Consider the following 24,137-nt stretch of genomic DNA (forward strand, 5'->3'; position numbering starts at 1 on the left):
TGCAAGAAAAGAAACGGTCTTTTTTTATGGTATTCAATATTTAGTCTTTTATATTTATATTTTTATTATATATATTTAATCTTGTTAGTAATTAATAAGTATATCAATAATAAAAAGGAATGTTTCGAATCTATCGTTATTATAAAGATAAGTTAGCGTTCTAAAATTATGAGTAATTAAGCGGATCCTAGAATTTCCATTTCGGATTCGATATCAATCTGTGAAATTCTTATTGTCTTCTACTATTGAGAATATATACCACCAAATCTTAAGTATATATTTGACAAAATGTCGAAAAATAAAGCAAATATTACATATATAATAAATACACGAATATACGATTATCACCAAAACCATTTATTTTATATATAAAAAATTCGTTTTAGAATATACTATAAAAAATCCTTTTTATAATAGACTTTCCAACATTAATCAAGTATCTAATCACACTGAGAAAGTTGCCTTTAACGATATCTTGTAGTACACCATATTTAAGAATTTTTCGAAATATCATTCGAGTATTAAAAATTTGATCTCTATTAAATGATCTAAAAATAAACATACGATAACGTTAACATGTTATCTATCTTATTTATCTACGCTTAATCGAAGCTTACCGTCAAATCACCAGCCGTGTTATACTCTGTACGCTTGTTGATGCATATCTTCGCAGCGTTGTAAGCGTCATGATGTTGTTGACACGTATGGTTCCGCCAGCGATGTAGTTGGCCCGAGTATTATACGTTGTTCGCGAGAACACGTTCGCCGAACCCTCGAATCAAAATTAATCGGAACAAGGCTTAATTTTTATGTATTATGACGTGAAGTTGACTGATTGAATGATGCTAGGCCAAATATAATAGCATAATATATATATTCTTATAGTACATTAATTACACTAATTAGCCGTGTTATATGATCTATTAGTTTTGAACTGTACTTTAGTAGAAGATTTTTACTAGTCTCTTGAGAATTATTTTGCAACTATTTAACAAGACGGTTGGAATAATATGAAAAAAAAAAGGAAAAGAAAAAAAAGAACGTATACGAGTTTCTGAGTCAAAATATGCGGAAAGAGAAAGAGCGATCTCTTACTGGTTGTAGGCATGCTTAAATAATCGCACGTGCGCTACTTCTTCTAGGTGATAGCAATGCTGCGTATAAAAAAAAAAAAAAACAGTCTGCAAACCTACCTCTTGTGTTTATTGTATTTTCTACATTTTAATAAATTATGAGCTTAAATTAGAAATGTCTAAGACTTGGACAATGTGTTTTTTATCCAACGAATTCTCACAGTCAAATAATCTGCATGATGATATATGACCCTTGAGAGAAAGTTTAAAACCAACAATAACGCTTTTCTGATTTCTTACGATATGCACTTTATATGTAAACGCAATTTTTTCGGTCAACCGAACAATCCAATCGAATATGAAGTATTTTGATAACCTCTCCGCAACTTTTTCATTTTGATCTCTCAATTATCGTCATTTTTACTGTATGCGTAACATAAAAAGAAAAAATACTGGCTCGTTTATCCTCAATGACGTTCGTCATAATATATATATGTCGATATAGAAAACACGTACAAAATAATACAGACGCATTTGAATCGAACATATGTCTTATCTGTAAGGTAAATGTCGCAAAAATACTTAAATTATGAATCAATCTTTCCATATCTTCAAATATTTGTCCTTGTCAAACTTTTAATTTTTAATCGCTGCTATACCCTATGAATGTTTATAAATTATTAATATTTTTATATAAAAGAAATTGAAAACAAAGTTCATTAACACTCTTGTGGTTAATATAAAACTAACGACTTCTAGTAAGACGTCGAATCTCTATAAAATTTTTTTATTTTAATCATACTACATATCCATACGGGTGCATCCATATTCTAAAAACTTACTACATAATTTTTACAGATGCTGGAACTATTTACAGATATATATTTAATTTACTGAAACTATAATGAAATATTTAAATAGGTTGATTAACACAAATTAATTGGCGCGTTCAACAAGATCTTACCAAATGTCTTATCTTTCAAATTCTAGAGTTTTATTTATTTACTTTATTTACTTTATTTACTGTTACTGCACTCAATAATAATAATACGGGAGGAAAAACAGCAGTCACTCACCGATGTATGTTACATGTAAGTACGTGTGATGTATGTATGCAATATTTGTCTATGGTTTACCTCATGAATATACACGTGTGTGTATATGTGAATGTATGATGAATGTGCAACACTGCGTGTGCAGATGCACTTGCGAAAAAAATAACTTTAATATATAAAGGTAGTGAAAAATGTAGATACAAATTATAGATCTATATCATTCGTTTCCAACGTAAATAAAATTTGTATAAAGATTTTGCGTAAAAGATTAAGAGATTTTTTAAATAAAAATAATATACAGCTCGTCGTCCAACATTTATTCCTTCTTGTTAATATTTATTCGAGATTTTTTAAAGCCGATTTTCTCGAGAATGGTCGGGAATTGTGCTTTGCTATTACAAGAAATTAAAATCGAAGTACAGACTTTCACGTGTTCGACGTGACAGACCTCACAAATCTAAAAAAAATTACAAAAATTTGATTTGTTTAACCCCTGCTTGAAAGATCGGAAATTGTTAATATTAATGTAAATTACATTGTTAATTAAATATCAACAAACAAATGTATATTATTTTCTTATATTTAAAAAACAAAGAAAACTTTTCCATAGACCTAATGAGTTAATAAAACTCGTGAAATACACAAGTACAGTGTTATTTGAAACGAATAGAACACGTTTTAGCTCTATATTCACATCGGTATTCCAATAAGTAATAACGTAGAGGCTCAGGCAAATTCTATCGAATTTTAAATACGTCAATTAGAATGTCATTAATACGAAGCTTCGCATCGAATTCATGGTACGTCGATTGCCCGGGCATAGTCGATCGATAACACGTTCAAGTTCGAAATATTTCATTATCTTGGGGATCCGTTAGAAAATAGCCAATTAACAAGACAATTACAGGCTCCACGCAAATTCGCCAACTCCTAATTCATTTGCGGTGTTACTGAACCGTTACTCGGAGACTCATTAAAAGTAACCTTCTCTCTGAATAGTCATCTCTTGTGATAAGAGACAACATGAAATGAAGTGAGTGAAATAAGTATCTGTTGTTCTATTAATTGATTTCGAAAAAAAAAAAGAAAAAACAATTAAACGAATATTATCTAACGACGATGTGCTTACGAAAGGAATGTGACCGTAAAAGTCGTTGGACCATCCACATTTTCTTTTTATACTCCATGTGCTTAGCACGTGGGTCAAAGGTGAAGAATATCACCCATGGCGTATCGAGGCACATTCGATCCATCGGATTTCCCGAGGGTAGCGGCATGGGGGTATAGTAAATCAATCATTCATTTTCCATCGACTAATGCGCCTCAACTTGGAGAACATCTCGTTTGCTTCAAATTGATGTTTCCGTGCGTGATTTTCTATCGATTCGGATGCGTGGTGCTCTGCTTAAAGTACAATACTTCATCTATAGAGAAGATAATAAAAATAAGAGTAATACTAAACGAAACCGAAAAAAAATGAAGAGTCGTACTTTCGTTTGAGCGTCGTTTAATTTGTACAGTAGGATTATATTAATTACATCAGAAAAACATCAAAAGATAAATCATTTCGAATTCAATTGGGCAATTTGTACATTCTAATAGAATTGTATTTTTATAAGTTTTTTCTTTTTCTTTTTTCTATCTTCTATGTAATTCATCTTTTCGAAAAATGTTATACATAAAATACTTAAACGATGCTATTATAAATGCGAATACAATTGATCGATCTTGCTTTTAGATATTCTTTGCTCTCGGCGTACCGATTGACATCCCCGACAAGTCCATATTATTTTCTTTTTACTTCGAGGCAAATTATGGTCTACCAGGCAATTGGAATTCGAGCTATTATACCGAAGTAGAACACTTTAAAAGACGAAGTCTGGATAGAAGATTAGCCTACGACATTATCACAAAGAAACTAGAAAAGTAATATTATCCTACTTCTATATCCTATTGTTGTCATTATAATTTTGATGCATGAAATTAATATAAATATACAAACATATATACAAATATATATATACAAGCGAATAGAAATCAATATAATCATTCTTCATAATTACTTAATTTCAATAAAGCTATAATTTCCACAGTTACAGATCTTACGGTTATTGAAATAATTATCTTTGAAGTAATCTACGTATATTTTATTAAATTTTTAAAGATTAATTTATGTTTTTCTGTCTGATAGTAATGGCTATTCGGGAAAAAATTGTCTACTGAAAACAATTTGTGAGATAGCTAAATACTCGTTGAAAGGAAACGGACTTCTCGGAGATATCGTCCGAATTTTATTTGCGTGAGTTGCCTTAAAATTATAAATTGACTTTCTGATTTGTTTTCAACCCATTGCTATATCTTTACTTAACATAAACCGTTTAATCGCATCGTTGCACCTTTTCAAAGACCTTCCAGTTCGCAAGAGGAAAATCTTCCGGACGACATAATTAAAGCAGAATTCGAGGAAAATTGTAATCGACGTTACGAGGATTGTGAGAAAAGTCTGTTGGATATTGTAAGCTCTGTGGTATACAATGACGTGGGATAACAAGAAACGGTAATTAAATTATTCGCCTATTAAATGATTTATCACCAAAAAACTCCCTTTTCTTTTCTCTACTTCCCACATTTTTAAGTCCTTGATTATAATATAATATGCGAGAATATACTAATATAATAAGCGACTATTATCTTCGTAATTTTATCATTCGCGAAGTCATCTCATATAAACGAATCTATAAACTTAATCATCTTCATATAAACAGAACAATCGTGAAGATGGTAATTTTTAAACTGAACTGAACTGTACCCTGATAAAGAAACAGTATCCCTTTCTCTTACTCTTTCTCTCAACTGCATTGATATTCTTAGCGCGATAAATATTTGAAATAACAAAACAAATGTTGCAGAACAATTCGTAATACACGTAAATGCCACGCCCTTCTAATTCTAACTTTTATTACATACTGTCGAAGATATTGTTCTATCCACTGGACCCAATGTTTGCATATTGTGGGTTGTGCTTGAGGAAGTAGGTAACATTCTCGTAGACCAAAAAGGTAATCACGGTTGCTGGGGTCACTCTCATAAGGTTGACACTAAGACCCTTGTAAAATCCACGCCAACCTTCACACCTGTAACGAACCACCAGCAATATGATTTTTTACTTGTCTACAATAATTTTTCAAAGATTATTATCTCGTTTCTTTGTTTTTCATGTTAGAATCTAAACCCGCGTACGATTCTTGACATTCAGAATCAGTTCGAATACAATAAACGAAAAATTTGTTAACATTGATACAAAATTATTTACATTCGTTCTTATATTTCTAATATTTTGTTAAGTAAGAAAAAAAACATTAAAACCATTATGTGAATCACAAATGAGACATTCAAAAATCGTACTGCTGGTGGTTTAATAAATGTACCTCATAAATCTACATGTATCGGAAATAAAACTCATATCATTAAGTGCAAATGTCTTTTCTACTACTTTTATACTTGTTCATTTTCTATGTGTACCCCTACGTCCAACTTTATTTGATAAAGATATACAACAAAATACGTATACGTATGTATATCAATTACGACGCAACACGTATTCACATTTACCGAAAGAAATAATACATCTACGAAACAGATCGGATTTCTCAAATCTATTCATCAATACTTTTGGCCTATATTTTATTTTACATTGACAATGAATGCTTCATACAATATATATTCTCTATACTTTGAAATAATATACCAAAGGTAAAGAATATACAAATGCCTTTATTGTACTCCCTTGCTGTCTTATGAGCAATCGTATTGCATAAATGAAGCATTTTGAGATTACTGACTCAATTCTTTTTTCATCTTTCTTCCATATCACATTTCGTTAATACACAAGACATTTAACTTTACATAGTTTTTCTCATCTTCGAACATTTTTTTCTTATTGTATTCTAATAAAAGTGTACAAACGTATAATTAGGACGTGTGTATATTTTAAGAAAAAAAAAAAACGATCATATTTACGGATAATGGCCAATTTAAAGCCAAGCAAAATGTTGGCACTGTAAACAATTTTATTCAATCTTTCACAATATTAAATAAAATGAATGGATGTTTGCTCGCCTTGGTGCATTTATCTTTTAAGAACTAAACTTTATTTAAACTTATGAAAACTGATATAAATAAATTCATCCTATTATGTACACAAAAGTGACATTGAATCATATTGCTATTCTTCGTACATTTAGAGTACCAGACTCTAAGACACAAACACATCGTTTATCTAACTTTTTTCTTCTATATTATCAAAGTCGGCTGTTTTTGATTTAACGAGAACTCGTTTTGCAAAACTTTCGCGTATTAAATTCTGTGTATTTACTCGTAATTTCAAAATAACATGAACGTGAAAAACTTTAGTAAATTTCTAATTTATAACCAATAAATTAAAGGAAAATTTGTGCGTGATATCATATAAATGTGATCAAAATAAAGTTAAATAAAAAAATATTTAATTAGATAAGTAGAAAATATACGAGTAGAGAAGAATCATGTATGCTTTCTTTTAATATCTTATTACTATTTAACTATAATCTTATTTTTAATCATCAACGTAACAAGTTGCAAATTAGAATTCAACATGAAAGTGTTTCTCTGTGTACACAATTTATAATAAAAACATAATTTAAATATTACGAAATAAAATTTAACTGATCTTTTATTATTTATTTCGTCCTATTGACCGATTAAATAATCAATATTTTGTTCATAGTCATTTTTTCATACGATTATCATTCACATTATTTTTCATACGCTTCTATGCCTCGTTCTTATTTTTTCAAATAGATAATAGTTATTGTTACTATCATAATCGAACTATCATTTGCTAATCCCTTTTTAATTGAAGCATTTTCAACTAAAACCAGTTTAGTTGAAAATAAAAGCATATTATTACATTTTTTTTTCTTTTTTCTACGTTTTTTTAATAAACTGGTAATTATAATAAGTAAAGTAAGTGGGTTTTCTCTCTCTCTCTTTCTCTCTCTCTCTCTCTCTCTCTCTCTCTCTCTCTCTCTCTCTCTCTCTCTCTCTCTATCTCACCTTATCTCATTCATATAAAATAAAAGGTGCACTGCTTAAATCTTTTTTCAAATCAATTACAAATTGCAATATGTAACAGAATTTAGATTTAAGCGTCACTTTGGTTAAAGTACATCGTTACATATAAGTGGAGATTGTCCGAGTTTAACATTTATAAGTTTAAGATATACTTTTTTCGGAAATGTGAAAACCAAAAGTAAATTGACTAAATGTTCAATCTAAATAATAACAGTCTCTCAAAGTCGCAGATAAAATAATAAATGAATAAATAAAAACCTATATTAGTGTATTGTATCTATGTTTTGTAGCATATGCCACCACATTTTCACAAACACTCGTGTTTCTAATTATTACCTAAAATTACCTAACAGTATACACGAGCATTATGAAATAGTAATAGCACATACTATTTACAATTGATAATACCATCTTCTTAATGAAAAAATAAGTCAGGATGATAATATCAAAATTTGAGATTAAAATCTCAGTTTTCTTCATCCGCACAACATTAGGCAGATTTCTCACAGCGTTTAATAATAATCTTAAATAATGAGATAAGAAATTTTGTAATTACTTTATGTGCTCTCAATCAGACGACACATCGTGATGCAAAATTGTGTTATTAATTTAAAATTGAAAACAATCAATGTGTCGTAAAATATAATTACTTTTGTCATGAATGATGTAACTAATCATTTCATATCTGCGATTACTTAAAACACTTTATATCATCATTTCACTCGATATTGTTTTTCTCTCCCTCTGTGTGACCAGAGAAGGAAACATATTTAATTTCTTTTATAGTCACACTTCTTTCAACGTCCTATATTCATATACATTCATATTAAGGATCGACAATTACTGTTAATACCACTGATGTTTTATATAATTGTTAAAATCTAATGCGCTATGGCAGAAGCATCCACATACTAAAAGTGCACTGTTTGTGGGAAAACTTATTAGAAACAAAAGATAATACTGATCTTTTTTTAAGTAATTATTAAAAAATTCTATTATTTATAAAAAAAAAAGGAAGGAGAAAAAAGAAAATAAAACAATGACAAAAATCTACCTTTGCCCGAGTGAAAGAGAAAGGCGATCGATTTAATAATTCAGAAATCGTATCCTTTTTATCTCTTACTGTAACTAAGAAAAACTCGTGCTAGTAAATCCTTCCGCCACTTAAGCAATAGAGTTAGACATTTACAGAGGACACTGATATCAATAGGATATTTCCAAGGAAAATTATTCTGAAAGTTTTTCGTAAGCGAAAAAAATTACGCAGATATTTGGTGTAACATGTATAAGATAAGGCGATAAGCCTTTATAAAAACCCCTAAATCCTTCTGACCTCCATGTCACCTGGATGCAGTGCCACGTTCCTCTGTAGTCAAGATGATGATCTTGCAAACGCGCCCTTAATACCTGGTAAGGATATGTTACAGCAGCTGCAATTACCTTAGAAACGGCCGCAAAAAGGATATATTCAAACATGTTCTGAAAATAAAAATTCATTTTTACAAGTTTGTTCGGATTTTATACCAAATTTTATAATATAATGCAAATATATATATATATATATATATATATATATATATATATGACTAACTGGACAAGAAATATTTTACTAATACATCAGAGTATTCCTAATTATTCGTTTATCAAATAACATTACGTTTAAAAACTTACCAACTTTGTGTCAATAGGTACGTTTTGATATATGTTATATTTATTTTTCATTTCTTCATATGTCATAAACTGTATGGCACCATGTGATACACCAAACATTCCAGGAACTAAACCCTGTAGGCGACAATTAAACAATGACATTCTTTTGATTTATCGAAAACATCAACAATTATAATCGGATATGATTATCGAGATACTTTCTATCTGATCATGCAAACAAGTCACATTACAACATACTATCTTAGAAGTAAGTAAATATTGCTTCAATATGTTTATATAATAAAGAAAAGACGAGAAAAAATATACCTTATATAAACCTCTGATGCCTTCGGTTCTATAGATCTTTAATAGGGCATCTGTTACTCCTGTATATCTCTTCGATTCTGCCAGATTTTTATCTTCAACATATTGTAAACACAATCGTGTTTTCACTACCCATATTGGATTAGTCATTAACAAAGTTAATATTCCTGCATCTGCAGCAGCTAGCATATGCATTGATGGACCTAACGGTTTCTTCGCATTTCCTCCTTGAATCCATGTCTTTATGTTATTGTAACTGTAAAAAAACAAAGCAAATTAATTTATTACTATACTGAAATGTATTTAAAATCATTTATATATTATCATATCAAATTAAATCTCTTATTCCAATATATAAGCGATATATATACATATATATAATATATATATAAGGCGATCATAGTTTCCTAAGGCAGTAGGAGTAAAGAGTATAGAGTAACAAAGTGATTATCGCAACGAGAGACGGTTCCTTACAAGAAGAAATACAATCCCCAAGAGCAGCCTGATCCCAAGACGTTCGGTGTTACTCCTCTGTAGAATCCACGTATTCCTTCGCTTTTCATAATCTGCTTGAAAGCATTTACTATACCAGTGTATTGTGGTATCGAGCTACGTCCATCGTTAACTAAAAAAAAAAAAGAGTTAATAAAAATTAAGAAAGACTGAGCGAAATTTCGTTAATTGTAAATAAAAAATATTTTCCTTTCAACAAACACTATTTTGATTCTACTTAAATAAGCAAAATTATTTTCTATATCTTTTTCCATCTTACGACGAAACGATAATATATCGTTAACTAAATAATAAATGACTAACTTCCGTCTATTTCCTAGGTCAATCAACCAAAACAATGAAAGATAGCTTCGTAATAGTAATACTTTGCTATAGTTGAAAAAAGTATATAAATCGATTCTCCATTATCGCGTGTCATCGAAGTTTATCGTAAAACACAGAATCGTATTACAACATCGGCTTTAATGTTGTGATAAAGGCTCTTTCGTTTAAACAATAACCTAATTGTAAATACCGCATATGCAAACGTCGATAAGGTAATCTCATGTTTTCAACTTTTTTCCTCGTTCTCATCTTGAAAATTCGAACGACTACGATATTATCGCAATCGTTATCAATGACCGATAAACTTTGGAAATGAATCAATAATACTTTTAATCTTTTGTTTCCTCAAAATGTTTTGTAAAATGTTCGCTTCCAAACTTCTCTTTTTTCTAGCATTTTCTTTTGTTTTCTATTTAAATAATTATTCAACGAAACGATATACGATAGTTCTCGTATGTAAAGATTAAAAATGGACAACGAAATATACGATTCGAGAGGAACGAATGGAATCCGAGAAAGTGATCTTGCAACACGATTTACAAATCCTATCGTTGAACAATAATTCACTTTCGCTATTGCACGTCCGAGAACGGCACACTACCCTATGGGTCATTAGTTTTCACGTGCTTCTGACGTAATAAGTAGAATTTCTTGCATTTTGGTTATCAGCCAACGAATTTCACGACGAAAATATATACGCCTGTGTTTATTTCTGACAAAAGTACACGTGATATTGACATTTAAAAAAAAAAAACGAGAAATGAGATAGAAAATATTTTCATAAAACTGCGTCACATTAACGTGGTATGATATTGTTAGTAAGATCACATGTTTATTGAGCAAGCGAAAACTCTGACAAAATTTATACGTCATTCTTCGGCATAGTATCATAAAGAATGAAATATCTATACATGTACATTCGTTACTAGATTTAAACGAGTCTACCAATACGAAAAAATAAAAAATAAAAAAAAAGCCAATATACATAAATTCTATAAATAGTTATTTCGTACATGCATCTTCAAGAAATATGAAAAATAAATTTTTTATCGCTTCTAGATAACCAGGAAATATCAGAATAATGTAATTAGTAAAATCAAATAAGAATTTTATGGCTAATTGATTTATAATAAATTTAAAACAAATATCATAGAAAAATATATTTTCTGATTGCATAAATAAAGGAATGAATGTGTGTGTGTGTATGATTCCATATATATACATATAAAAAATTTTGGATATTAATGCTCACCTGCCAATCTAATTTTGATCAGATCCAATGGATGAAGGGTAAGTGTCGAAACAACGCCACCGGATATACCGGCGACGAAATATTCATACTTGAAGCGACTAAGAGCTGGTAGGATACGATTCGTTCCTGTAGTATTACTCGTTTTTATCGACGACATGGTCGCGTCAACGTTATGACATTCACTATTCGCTATCGATTCTTCGACTTCAATTGCAATGGCATCCTCACCGGTACTACTAGCGATATACGTCTCCAATCTTCGGCATATCTCTTGATCCGCGACAGGCACTGTTCTCGAGTTAACGATGCCTAAAGATAAAAAAGAATTTCCCCGCGTGTTGTCCCGTTTTTCTTCTCTTTCTTTTTCCACGATTTCAACTTTACTCTCTTTCTCTCTCAAATACACTATTTCCTTCCTTCTTTCCGTTCTCTCTTTGCTTTTCTTTTCCAATTTTATATTCTTACGTAGTTATGTAACATAAGACACGACGCACTCGTCGATTTCCGCCATACTGAAAGAACAAGAAGATTACGTTCGACTCGATGCTCATGCGCGTACCGACGCTCGACCATCCCGAATGTTGCCGACTTTGAGCGAAAATAACCGAACGCAGCGCCACTGCGATGTAAGCGTCATCAGGATGAGATCGTTACTTCCATAAACTACATAAAACTATGATATGATATAGTCAGTAAAGAAAAAATTTTTTTTTTTACTTTTCTCACTTCTTTACGTTCTCTTTTATAATATTTAATTAATTTTTTCATATCAAAAATTTCTATCATAATGCCTATGATTATATAAACTTTCGTAATATTCTTGCACGAATCAATACTCTGATACTTGTTTATTATTTTTAGAAAAAAAGTAAGGAATAAAAGGAGAATAAGTTTTCAATTGCAATCGTTACGTCCTGCGCTGACTCGGCATTACAAAATAAAAATTATAAGATTCAGACTTCGTAATACTAAACGTAACTATAAATAAGCGACACCTCTTTTCGTGAATTGAATCGAATTAGAATTAAAATTATATATATATAGGTATAATAGGTATAATAGACTAAAAATTGTATAATAACTCTATAATAATTAGATATAATGTTTAAGCATAAATATACATAAAATATTACCAAGAGTTATTGTACTAACAGCGGCGTGACCTAGGCCAACTTAAACGAAGGAAGAACTGGGAAACAACGGATATAAGCGCATACGCAAACACGTGTGACAAATCCATGGATCTTCATCCCCACCATCAGCACGTAATACCTTGAGTGTCCGCAATCGTCGTACCAGGAAAAATCTCCTTTGACACCCCTGCCTCTAGCTAAGGGATGAGCCACCACGAACCAATGACGAGACCGCGGCAAATCCCCTTTCGCTGATTGGTCAATGCTCTCTATTTAATCGGCTACATACGCCCGTCCTACAAGAATTTGACTTTTAAACTCTCAATACAAGATTTTACATTTAGATTTTACTCTTAGATTCACACAGTACTAAATTATCACTCCGACTCAGTCTTTGTTACGATTATTCTTAGCTATTATTCATTTTTACTTATTCTTTAGTTATCATTATCGTCTTGAACCGATCATTATTCTTGTATCTATTTGTATTGCTATTTATAATAAATTAAGTATCGTTGAAGTAGTCTAAAATCAATAATCCTGTATTGTGCCTACAAACTTCTTCTTTTAATTCATATCGAGACGAATCTTCATTCTATTTCTATATCGTTCGATTACAAATTGCTTAAATGCGATCTAAGAATTTATACATCGCGGTACAGTTGACAAATTCGCCGCCAATCATCTCTATTTCTTAATAGAGCGAACGAGTCGAGGACAAGGGAATCAACCAATCCGATAACTACATTTAATTCACCAATTAAAAGAGCACAGCGACGAGTTCCCGTCAACCAATCCTTTCTGCCGAGACGTCTCTCGTTCTAAGAAAAATCGTAGCGTTCCTATTCGTCAAATCCTAAGATAGGTGATATCTTATTGGCTCGCATACTTCTTTCGACATACTGTTAAGTGCCAGTTCTGTGCTATAGAACTGCATATAGCAGGTAAAGGCCAAAAGGCACATCGTAGAAACTTCTTAAAGGAAATTTAATTCTCCGTACTACGTGAAACGTAGCACAATATATTTACATATAAGAAATATAAATTTAAAATTAAACTTATGTTATTAACACATATAACTTATTATATTAATTTAAAATTGAACTTAATATTAAATCTTATGTATATTTATCCATCGAATGAAGCAGTTTATTAGAATTAATGTTGGCCATAGATATTTTCCGTAATAATAAAGTTCGATTAATCACGTTGTTTGATTCGTCCGTTGGTACAAGTAGCTGTAACGGTGAAAAATTTAACATGTTTGATTTCTATTAACACGGTTCTTATGGATAGCCAATCAGGTTGCAAAGTTGTCTGATGTTCAACTCAGCACGATAAACAAAACATTTATAAAATGTTGAATGCATAAATTTGTACTTCCTTATCCAAAAATAATATAATGAAAAATTTATTTATTCCACAATTGATAAATTTACTCTTAAAATTTACAAAATATTTTTCGAATATTTCGAATAATTTACTTCTATAATTTATAACTATACAAATAAAATCAAATTCGTCGTTATAACGTTATAACATGACTAAAAAATAATTTATCTAAATGAAATCAATTGATCATTTCACGTCATTTTCTATTTTTATAGGAACAGTTCCAAAAATTCTAGGAAATAAAATATAGTATAAACTTAAGAATACATTTTTACTCAAATTTGAAGCTTTAATTTGTCAGTGAAAAATGTTTCTCCAATGTAATTACAAATCTAATGTATATAACGAGTAGAATTATTGTTTTTAAATTTGTAATCGTCGTTTGTCGATTGTCGGTTGGTGTCACTTCTTAACATTCGAAATTTTTTAGGAATTTTCTATCCGTAATTCAGACATAATCCAGATGTAAACCTGGTGCATTTGCGATAATTATTTTTACTGATTTACTTTTACTGATTTAGACTTGTGTAACCTATAAAACTATTGACATTTATAATTATTTTGAATGATAATCCTATATTACATTGATATATATTTTTTTCTGAAATGGAATTTATTAACACACGAATTAAATTTCTCTTCCATCGAAGAAATTTACTGAATAAACAAATAATAAATAAAATACAGAGGATAAATACAAAATCAAAATTCAATGAAATAAAAGAAACTTTACTTCCATTGTTAGACACAGACTATCCACCACAGGATTTATGTTTTAATATACGTAATGATATAATTAATAAACATTCTGTGCCTGAACGTGTTGTAGACATAAAAATCTTGGATGTATTTAAGGTAGAAAATAAACTTGAAAGTGCTAAAATTTACTTCAAATATTTAAAAAGTAACAATTATCCTCTTACTAAGTTTATTTTGATAAAATATCTGGAATTACTTAGTTTTAAAAAAACATCAATATCGAATCTTGAAGAAGAAGAAATTTTATATATATGTGATGTAATAAGAAAGGAATATGAATATATACCGCCCTCGATTTTATTAATTTATATTAGTGCTTTATGTTTGACTAGTAAATGGGAAACAGCATATGATATAATTATATCTAATGGTGAAGAAAATATAGATGTCAAATTAATGTCACATATAGCAACAGCAGCATTTCGTAATGGGAAAGCAAACGTTGGATATGAATTTATAAATGAAATAGAGTTTAATTGTCAAGATATGTATAAACGTAAACACATATATGATCAATATTTGAATTATTATTTAGAACATAAGAAAAATCAATTGAATGATGCAGTTGACAAAATGTTTCATTTTTGGAAAAAACATGATATAATACCATTGAAATCGATTATTGATAGTTTTGTAGATACTTGTAAAAAATCAGAATGGGAGGCACATTATGTTCAAATGACACCTGAGTATGATATATTAGTATTTTAATTCTAAATTTAATTTTTTATTTTAATTTTAAAGTTAATTTTTATTCTAATATATAAGATAAATCAATTTTTTATTCATTATAGTGGGCAATGCAGTCATTGCAAAAATCATTTATCGCAAATGGTTGTAAAGACCAACTTTAACAAACTAATTAACTCTGTGTTATCTGAACTACTAATAGGTAATGATATTTTTCGAAAGACCACTCCAAAAGAATTTATTAAATTTAAAGAATTTATTGATAAAACAAAGCCATATGATATTGTGATAGATGGTCTTAATATGGTATATGGAATAATGCATAAATCAGTGGTAAGTGTAAACATTGTAGAATAAATATATATAAATCAAAATAATAATAAATAATATTTTTCTACATATTCAGATACAGGACATAGTATCACAATTTGTTAAAGAACATAAAAAAATTCTGGTTATTACACGAGAACATAAATATAATTCAATTAAATGGATGCTTCAGTTCGATAATATATCTATTTATCTTCTTAAAAATATGTAAGTTATACTTATATTACATAAGATGGCTTGTGGATCTTTTATAATATTATACATTACATTGTGAATTAGTTGCGAATATTTTAATATATTACAGAACAGACGATGATCTCTATATCTTATATGCAACTTTAGCAAGTGGAAGTAATGCGAGATTTGTGTCAGTAGATCTACTGCGAGAACATCGTAATAAACTCAAAGATGTGAATATGCAGAAAGCATTTACACGGTGGCAACTTACACATCGGTATAGTTGGAATAATGTTGGTCAAAAGAATATTTTGATCAATCCTATATTATATAATCCTTATGCACAAGTTAACAATGGACATTGGCATATTCCTTATAAAGAAACAAATAAGTTATTGCACACACCTATCGATACATGGGTTTGCTTATATCATTCAAGAAAATGATTTAATAATAAGTATATTCATTTCATTGATTTATCAATCTTTTTTATAGAAAACTCAGATTTAGTAATAATTCATTATTAGTGTAAATTAGCAATAATATAAATGTACTTTTAAATATCATATACTTTTAAATACATTAAAATATTATACTGAAAAATAAAAGATTTTATAGTTAAATACGAAGTAAAAGATTTCAAAAAAAGTTTTACATTTTTAGATACAGAGGTAAAAATATTATAAAATTGAATAACAATAAGGATAAAAATTAATAAATCTACGATTAGGAAATACATCTTTGTTCAAAGATAATTTATCATTCTTTAAACAATAACAATATTTATTTATGTATATTGCTTTTTTATGTATGTGAATCAAATGAGATCATGGTGAGAACTTAGTGAAGGATTCCGCCATTGTGGATAAAGAGTATGTGAAACGTTGTAAGATGGCGTGTCGATCGGGCTAGGTATCGCGTAAAGGACACAGTTAGTACATTGTACACAGTTCGTGCACATTTTTTGGTGCGCGCGTGTGTCAGTGCAACAGGTGTCGCGGTCTTTCGCCTTTCTCGTCCGTTTCTTTTCGACCTTGAAGCACGCGAGTATCGTGTTTTTCAACGGTATGCACATAAAAACGTAAGACGTACGAGTCTTCGTCGAGGAAAGAATATATTTGAGTGACTGTTGTGTGTCATCGAGTAGTGTTATCCTATCATCGAGACATAACCGAGCTTGTATAATATACCTTATATCGTATGAAGAACCGATACTTTCTACGGTAAGTACGACATTCTTTATCTTTGCCTTTTGTATCTGTCTTCAATCTACGTAACGTTAGGATAAATCGTTATGACGATTTACACTTATTATTTAGTCCTGCCAATTGAAATTATCCTTATACAAAGGTTTTGAAGTATGCGGTATACGTCACGATGCGCTCATACCACGCGCCATTTTCATTTATCACACGTGCGATTCGAAAATCGCGGGATTTTCTCGCTCAATCGCGAATCTCCTTTGAATGATCCTAGTGACATAGTCGATCGATAAAAATCCTCGAAGAGTCTAATCATCTCGATTCTTCTATTTTCATAGTCGTTACGTGTCGACTAAAGAATATTAGGAAATATTCATTGAAAATTCGAAAACGGTTATTTCGTAAGCTTCCAATATGGCCGACGACGATGCTGTCATCTCAGACGAGTCCAAGACACGAGGCACGTAGGATAGAACTCGATTAACGATTCGTCGTCATTCCGATTTCGATCCCACGCTTTAATTATTTGAGATTTTTATTCAGAAATCTTAGAATAAAACGAACGATTAATAATCTCGCAGTGTACGTGTGTGAATTGCATGAAATACGATTCGGAAAGTGTATACGTGCGTGTGTAGATGTGTATATGCACCAAGAGTATCGATCAAACGAGGTCAAGATCTGCACGATCGATTTATCTTTGATGACATATTCATTCGTGCTAAGGGATATGTTTATATCGTAAGTTTATATTTCAATTTTTAATACTATGTAATCGCGTGCGTTATCGAATATTATCCTGTGTAATAGATAGGTGGCAGCAAAGGTACCGCATGCTCTCACCATTCTCTACAATATTATATCTTCTTCGTTTCCTTTCCTTTGTGTTCGTTCGTTCGTTTCTTTTTGTTTTTCTTTCTTTTTATATCTACTGAGGAAAACAAAAATTCTCAAAACGTTTACCTGCTAAAATTAATTATGACTTATTTAAATTTAAGAAAGAGTTATTTATCGCGTATGATTCATTTTTCATTGATATTTTTATTTACAAAAAGAAAAAAAAAAGAATCGACGTAAGACAAAGTCATAGAATTGTTTCGGAAATTAGGTGAAGTTATCGTCGTCGAGGTCTCGAAAGCTCACATGCGCAAAAATTATTTTCGGCGAAAGTCTTGCGATGCGACCCGACCGACGTAGAGCCAATCAGCAGAGAGAGAGAGAGAGAGAGAGGGAGAGTGAGGGAGAGGGGGGAGAAAGAGGAAGGAACGTTCGTTGCTCCGAATTCTCATATCGAAGAGATACCGATCATTCGTTTCCATTTAAACTCCCATCTTCGGCGATATGCGAGACTTCTGAGAAGTGACTCAGCCCCGGGAATACGTATAGGATTCTGAGAATACGCCTTCCAGATCTTTTCAGTATTAATTATAAATTACTAAAAGGATGATGAACGTTCGTCGACAGTTGTAGACTTCTCAAGAAACATTTTATTAATTCGCGTAGAACTCGTTTCGTCTCTTTCTTCTTGATCAGAATCGTTCATTGAGTTCGTCTTCGGCAGCCTTTGACACGTTCTATCATTGCTTTGATCCATTTAACAGGGAAATAAAACACGCTAGACTTAACGAGTCTCGCGGGTAAAATATGTATGACAATTAAGGAATTGAATGGGAAAAAAGGATATTACTTTTTTAACAAATGACTATTTTCATTGAATTATTTCTATATGTAAAAGAAGTCTTCTACTATAAATTAGCATGAAAATCGCATCGGTATATTTAATTTTTGAGAAAAAAGATAAAGATAGATAGAATAAAGAGTGATAGTTTGAATTTAAATTTAGAAGTATAAACAGAATATATGGATACGTGTTTTTTATCAAAAATATTAGAAAATTTTTAAGATTTAATAAAATATTTGAAAGGTTAAGAATTGCAATGATACAAAAATAACTTATTTAGTAGTAAAGAGAATCGAGGAATAAGTCAAATGGGAAAGAAAATGATTTAAAATATTCATTATTTTGTTCCTTATATTTTTATTTCGTTTTACAGTTTTTTATTTCTTAATATAATTTTTAATATTTTCTAAAGAGCTATTTGTCGTCCATAAAAAATAATAAATGAAGATTATAATGTATTTTTTTTATTTTTCAAGTTAAAAAAAAAGAACTTATTTCTATCAAAAACAATATTTTTTCTGTAGTAATTCTAAAGGTTTGTGCTAATTTATGATAAAGAAATTTGTAATTTATGGTATTTTATCTACCATAAAAGTAAAATTACTAAGATCTACGAGACATTTGTATCACAAAATAGCTTTTTTTACAAAAGTTAAAGAGAAAATATATAGTTACGAAATACACGGATAAATACCTATAAAAAAGTTTTTTCTTTTAGTGAAAAAAAAAGGAAGACAGATAGTAACTGTAACGAGTCTCACGAGTGAAATATCTCCATTAGAATTAGAGGAAATATATAGTCATAAAACATAAAAATAAAAGAGCTTTTTCCTTTAGTGAGTAAAATAGTATAATTTAAAAATCGAATATAAATCTCAAATAGATTCCCTCGATAGAAATTTAAAAAATTATGAACGAGGAACTATAAGTCGCTAATCTTTTAATTTCAATTTATTTAGTCACAAAGGGAGGGCATACTATATATGTACGTAAGAACGTATCGATCGACAGCCGGATACGTTCGAGGATGGAAAGTAAATTTTAATATTTCTTTGAATGTTATATCTTAAAAGAATACACGTATCCAATACGTATACGCAGATAATATATATATATTTATTTATTTTTGAAACAAATTTAATTATTTGAAATAAATTTGAAGGAAATTTTCAATAATTCATAGATTTTTTTTTTATTCGTTAATTTACTTTTTTTAATTGCATATTTATGATATACTCTATTTTTGAAGATTTCTTGAGAGGATGTTTAACTTACAATGAGGTTGCTGATAAAGTTTCAAATGGGATTAGTGAGAAAATTAGTTGAACGGTCAGTTCCGATCGAGAGCACGTTCTTATTCGTATGCGATAGCGGACAAAGATTCTCTTTGTTGAAGAAGAAGTTCGAAGAGACGCGCGTTAAATAGCGTAACAAATGGCCACGCGCGACTTGTTCGACCTTCGACGAGTTTACTTCGCGTTTATTTCGCGTCAAGTTCGCTTAAAGGTGAACTAGAAGGTACAAGAAACCGACAGGTAGTCGCGTGTCAGGTGTTGACGGGTCACGTTTCCTCCAAGAAACGCTTACCTCGTTAACCCATAACTGCTGACGCCATCAGAGCTCCTCATCCAATCGACCATTTCGAGACAAATTTGTCTTGCTTTTTCTTTTTTCTTTTAATTATTTTTATGGTGATTACCATGTTAAGAGATTTACCAAAAAAATCGATTCTCAAACTCATGATAAGATATATAACAAGATAGATAAACGAGGCTAATAATCTCTAAAAATCAATTCTTAATATATTATTATTGTTGTTCTTATTATTATTAATTATTAATTATTTCAATAACAAATGAAAAATACAGACTCCAATATCCGTTTAAAGCGAGACACGATCGCTATTTAAGTTCGTTTAAAAATTCTTTGTATCACGTGGTACGGAAGTTCCTTTGAGAAAAAATAAAAGGAAGAATATACAGTAATTAACAAAAAAAAAAAAAAAAAAAAAAAAGAATGAAAAGAGATGGAGATAAATCAAGGTACTCTTCGTTTATACGATTAGTCCACGCATTGTTTACTGCTTCAATTGAATTTTTCTCTCCCTTTTGGAGCAAGTACAATATAATACATCGAACCAACCCCGATGAAAGGGGTTGCTCTTGAAAGAGCAATTAATATTATGAACTGAATATCGTTGGAAAAGTGAACGGCCACCATATACATATACAAATACAGAAATACATATTCACACACACTGATATTGGAGTATCGATTCGAGTTAGAAACGGAACCCGTTTTCCCGCGTTGGCGTTATAAAAATATCGAACCTACGCGGATTTCACGCATTTGGTCAGTTTGACGAGGACGACGTCGATCGCCTTTGGAAAGAGATACGTTAGGCAGGTTATTGTGGGCACACACTTTGCATAACTGAGCAACATGTTATTTGTTTGATCGGACTCGGCCAATGGAATCGAACGAGGAAACGAATAATTCTCTTTCATAAATCAGTCGACTTGCACCTATCGCCGTGTCTACTACGTTCGATATCGAAAGAAGAAGTCTTAATTAACACATTGTTCATCTGTTATGTGTACATTTCTGTTTTTGTATATACATTAATTTATATAATTATTGATATAAAAATATCGTCTACGTTATCGTTATAGTATCGTTTTTATTCCGTTTAATAATATTCGATTAACTTTGCAATTATTTATTTACGTACCTGTATTTTAGATATATTTTAATGAAGACTTTTGAATGCCGTTTTATTTTTCTTATGAATATATTCAATCAAAAATACGTAATTAATGGATTATTTTATTTTGCTTTGTGTATTGGACGTGATACTCGTGAATATAGAAAAAACGTGCGCAACATTATTTTCTTTATCTTTAGTGGTTTTCTATATCGGTATCGTATTTAGAATATAAATAAAGAAGTGCGAGTTGAGTGATCGTCGAGTTTAGTTGTTGGAATTTATTCGAAGAGAGGTCTCCACCACGTTACCAGAGAGAAAATCATACGAGGATGCAGAAAATCAACACCAGTAGGCATAGACCTGGATAAGATAACTTTTATCCTGGCTATCCATGCCGTTGATACATGCTTAACCCGTTGCACGAAAGTGCTTTCCTTATCGCCAACGTTGTAACTGTGTTTCAAGATAAGCTTATACCTACGTACACACGTTACAAAAGTATCATTGTTGCATGATAGTATTTCTCGCATGATGAAAAATAACCAGTGGAATTCGTCGTGACAATAATAATTAAATCATGATTCCGCACAAAGATGTCAACGTGAATAATACGTAAAGTAACGTAGATATATATGTATTACTATTCGAAATTACGTTCAATCTTTTGTGCAATATGGTGTCAAATAAAAAAAAATCTAACGACGTTACCGAACCAGAAACTAAATTTACCTGTAATAATTCCGTCGAAACGTATTCGGATAACCTCGATAATGTATTATATATACGCAGGAAAGATTGCCAATATTTCTTTCCCGAATTAACTTTTATCCGTCTTTGAGATTATCTCCCAGACATATAACTCTGAATTAAGGTCGTAAAGAAGAGAGATACGAGAGTCGAAACTTTCGATTAATCCTTCGATCGATAACTCTTGAGTCTTATTTCTTTTTTGTGGTGGTGGGGGGATGAATTTTTTGTTTTCTTTTTTGGTTTTCATAGACTTATATGCACCGAACTCTTAACGGCATTTGTATTGATTTGGAGCTTTAAATGCTTCAATAGGAAAAAAGAAAAAGATGAAGGGAGTGCGTGGGTATTCGTAAAAATATGTATATATATATATACATATATAGAGAGAGAGAAAGAGAGAGAGAGAGAGAGATTGTTTCGTTAACGAACGCGTACGAGGAAAAAACGAGTTAGAAAAGCATCGTCCAACTACTCGTGTAATGGTGGGGTATCGTAAAACGATAAAGCGCGTTAATAAAAGTAAGTGGCCGACCGATGTATGGCCCGCGGCTTTAAGCACTATTTCGAAGGCACGAATGCGAGCATGTGAAACGATACACCATGGATCAGAGAAAGAGTATTGCCTATTTTTCGGGGATGAAAACGAGCTTGGACGTAGGTGAGGGTAGGGAGAGAGGTTTGGGGAGGGGGTGGTTTGTAAGGGAAAAACTCGTTGCCGATCTCCACCCTCAGGCCAAATTTTTATCGTCCATAAATGCCACACCATAAACGCGTTGTTTGATACTCCTCTACCGCTCAACAACCACCATCGCAACCATATCTCTTTCTAGCTAACGAACTTTTGCTTCGTTTTCACCTTCGGAGATCGTTTATGTCCTTAAAAATGTTTTGCGCTTCTATTTTCTTTCGCGACGGTAAAGCTGTCGTACAGATTCACTTTGCTGTTTCATTTTTTGCAACATGCAATACATGCGTCCGTGCGCGCACGCCCGTGTGTGAAGTTTATTTCGAATTAAAATGATTTTACTTATGTATAATACAAGCATAGATTTGACATCAATTAATATGATCAGGATTAATCTATTAATCGATGAGATTTTCGATCGGTGAACGTGTATATGTATGCGTGCGTGCGTGTGTCTGTACAATTTATTTTGAATTAAAATAAAATTTTACTTAGATATAGTACGTTCTTAGGTTTGTAGCATCCCCTTTGATTGCTTTTTCGCGATCCCATTGACGGAGCAAATTCCTTCATGCAAGTACAGATCAGATCACGATCTTTAAACAAGGGATCAGATTACTATCTTTTAAATGGAGGGAGGGAAGACTTGTTTTATAAAGTACGTCGTGCCTCCTGAAAGTGTTCACCTCGATTGGCCGACTCATTCGATAAATATATTATCGATATTCATCGATGTGTAATAGAACTACGCGACAATGATTCAGAAGCTTACTTATCTTTTCGATACATGATAGCTTATCGTAGTTAAACTCCTAAGTACGTTGATCTCCTTATTTTCTTCGACAGATCACGACTTTCTCGCGTTCACCGAAGAAAAGAAAGACATTTCGAATCGTTTTCTATGGGAAATAAATGTTAATTTGCCAACAATTTGTTGTGTCGGTCAATCTTTCAAAAAATGTCTAATAATCACTTTATAGCTAATTCTGATAAATCATGCGAAATTTCGAAAAAAAAATATTTAGAAAAGAATTTATAGCAAATGAAAGGTTAATGATTTATAATTGATCATGATACAGGTCCTATCTTTCTAATTCGATAATTAGAAGATTATCAAATTATTAGTAATAATAGAAACAAAAATCGAATACAAAACATAAAGCGATGAATGCTTTTTTATATTCTTTATCTGAAAGAAAAAAGAGAAAAAAAAAGAAAATCACAGATAGACTTATCGATTTATGTAAAACATTTCCAACATATGAGATGTTAGAAAACTCTTCTATCCAAAAGTTCTTTTTCCTTTTGCTTTTCTTTGGAAACTCTCA

General features: G+C 30.9%; 4 protein-coding genes across 8 annotated transcripts in view; 3 read left to right on the forward strand and 1 right to left on the reverse strand.

The window, feature by feature from the left end:
• Window positions 1–336: 336 nt before the first annotated feature.
• Window positions 337–11,467, reverse strand: LOC127067954 (mitochondrial folate transporter/carrier). 4 transcript variants are annotated; one of them, XR_007782792.1, is made up of 9 exons: window positions 11,304–11,467; window positions 9,689–9,839; window positions 9,218–9,470; window positions 8,912–9,025; window positions 8,574–8,719; window positions 5,096–5,262; window positions 3,258–3,552; window positions 618–772; window positions 337–548 (listed from the first exon to the last, which is right to left on the reverse strand). XR_007782792.1 is itself a non-coding variant. In XM_051003441.1 (7 exons), exons 1-6 carry the CDS (start codon window positions 11,458–11,460, stop codon window positions 5,112–5,114), a joined length of 972 nt encoding a protein of 323 aa, XP_050859398.1. In that variant the 5' UTR covers window positions 11,461–11,467; the 3' UTR covers window positions 337–772; window positions 5,096–5,111. The 4 variants fall into 4 exon arrangements, 2 of the variants coding, with proteins under 2 accessions (XP_050859398.1, XP_050859399.1); XR_007782791.1 differs by having other exon boundaries at window positions 337–772; XM_051003441.1 differs by lacking the exon at window positions 3,258–3,552 and having other exon boundaries at window positions 337–772.
• Window positions 3,314–4,835, forward strand: LOC127068208 (uncharacterized). Its single transcript, XM_051004025.1, has 4 exons — window positions 3,314–3,409; window positions 3,867–4,054; window positions 4,320–4,427; window positions 4,535–4,835. Exons 1-4 carry the CDS (start codon window positions 3,314–3,316, stop codon window positions 4,674–4,676), a joined length of 534 nt encoding a protein of 177 aa, XP_050859982.1. The 3' UTR covers window positions 4,677–4,835.
• Window positions 11,468–14,063: 2,596 nt separating the features above from the next.
• LOC127067952 (mitochondrial ribonuclease P catalytic subunit) lies at window positions 14,064–16,255 on the forward strand. Its single transcript, XM_051003438.1, has 4 exons — window positions 14,064–15,276; window positions 15,382–15,610; window positions 15,684–15,814; window positions 15,912–16,255. The coding sequence occupies exons 1-4, from the start codon at window positions 14,435–14,437 to the stop codon at window positions 16,228–16,230; spliced, it is 1,521 nt and encodes a 506-aa protein (XP_050859395.1). The 5' UTR covers window positions 14,064–14,434; the 3' UTR covers window positions 16,231–16,255.
• A 492-nt stretch (window positions 16,256–16,747) lies between these two features.
• The window catches only part of LOC127067950 (protein sprint-like), a 138,566-nt gene continuing 131,176 nt past the window's right edge, over window positions 16,748–24,137 (forward strand). Inside the window, exon 1 of one of the 2 annotated variants that reach the window (XM_051003430.1) lies at window positions 16,748–17,007. The gene's annotated coding sequence lies outside the window, so the exon portion shown is untranslated. Of the gene's footprint in view, window positions 17,008–17,316; window positions 17,728–24,137 lie in introns of those variants that run through there. The other variant, XM_051003433.1, reaches the window with a different exon arrangement.

The sequence above is a fragment of the Vespula vulgaris genome, chromosome 12 (assembly GCF_905475345.1).
Source record: "Vespula vulgaris chromosome 12, iyVesVulg1.1, whole genome shotgun sequence".
NCBI lineage: Eukaryota > Metazoa > Arthropoda > Insecta > Hymenoptera > Vespidae > Vespula > Vespula vulgaris.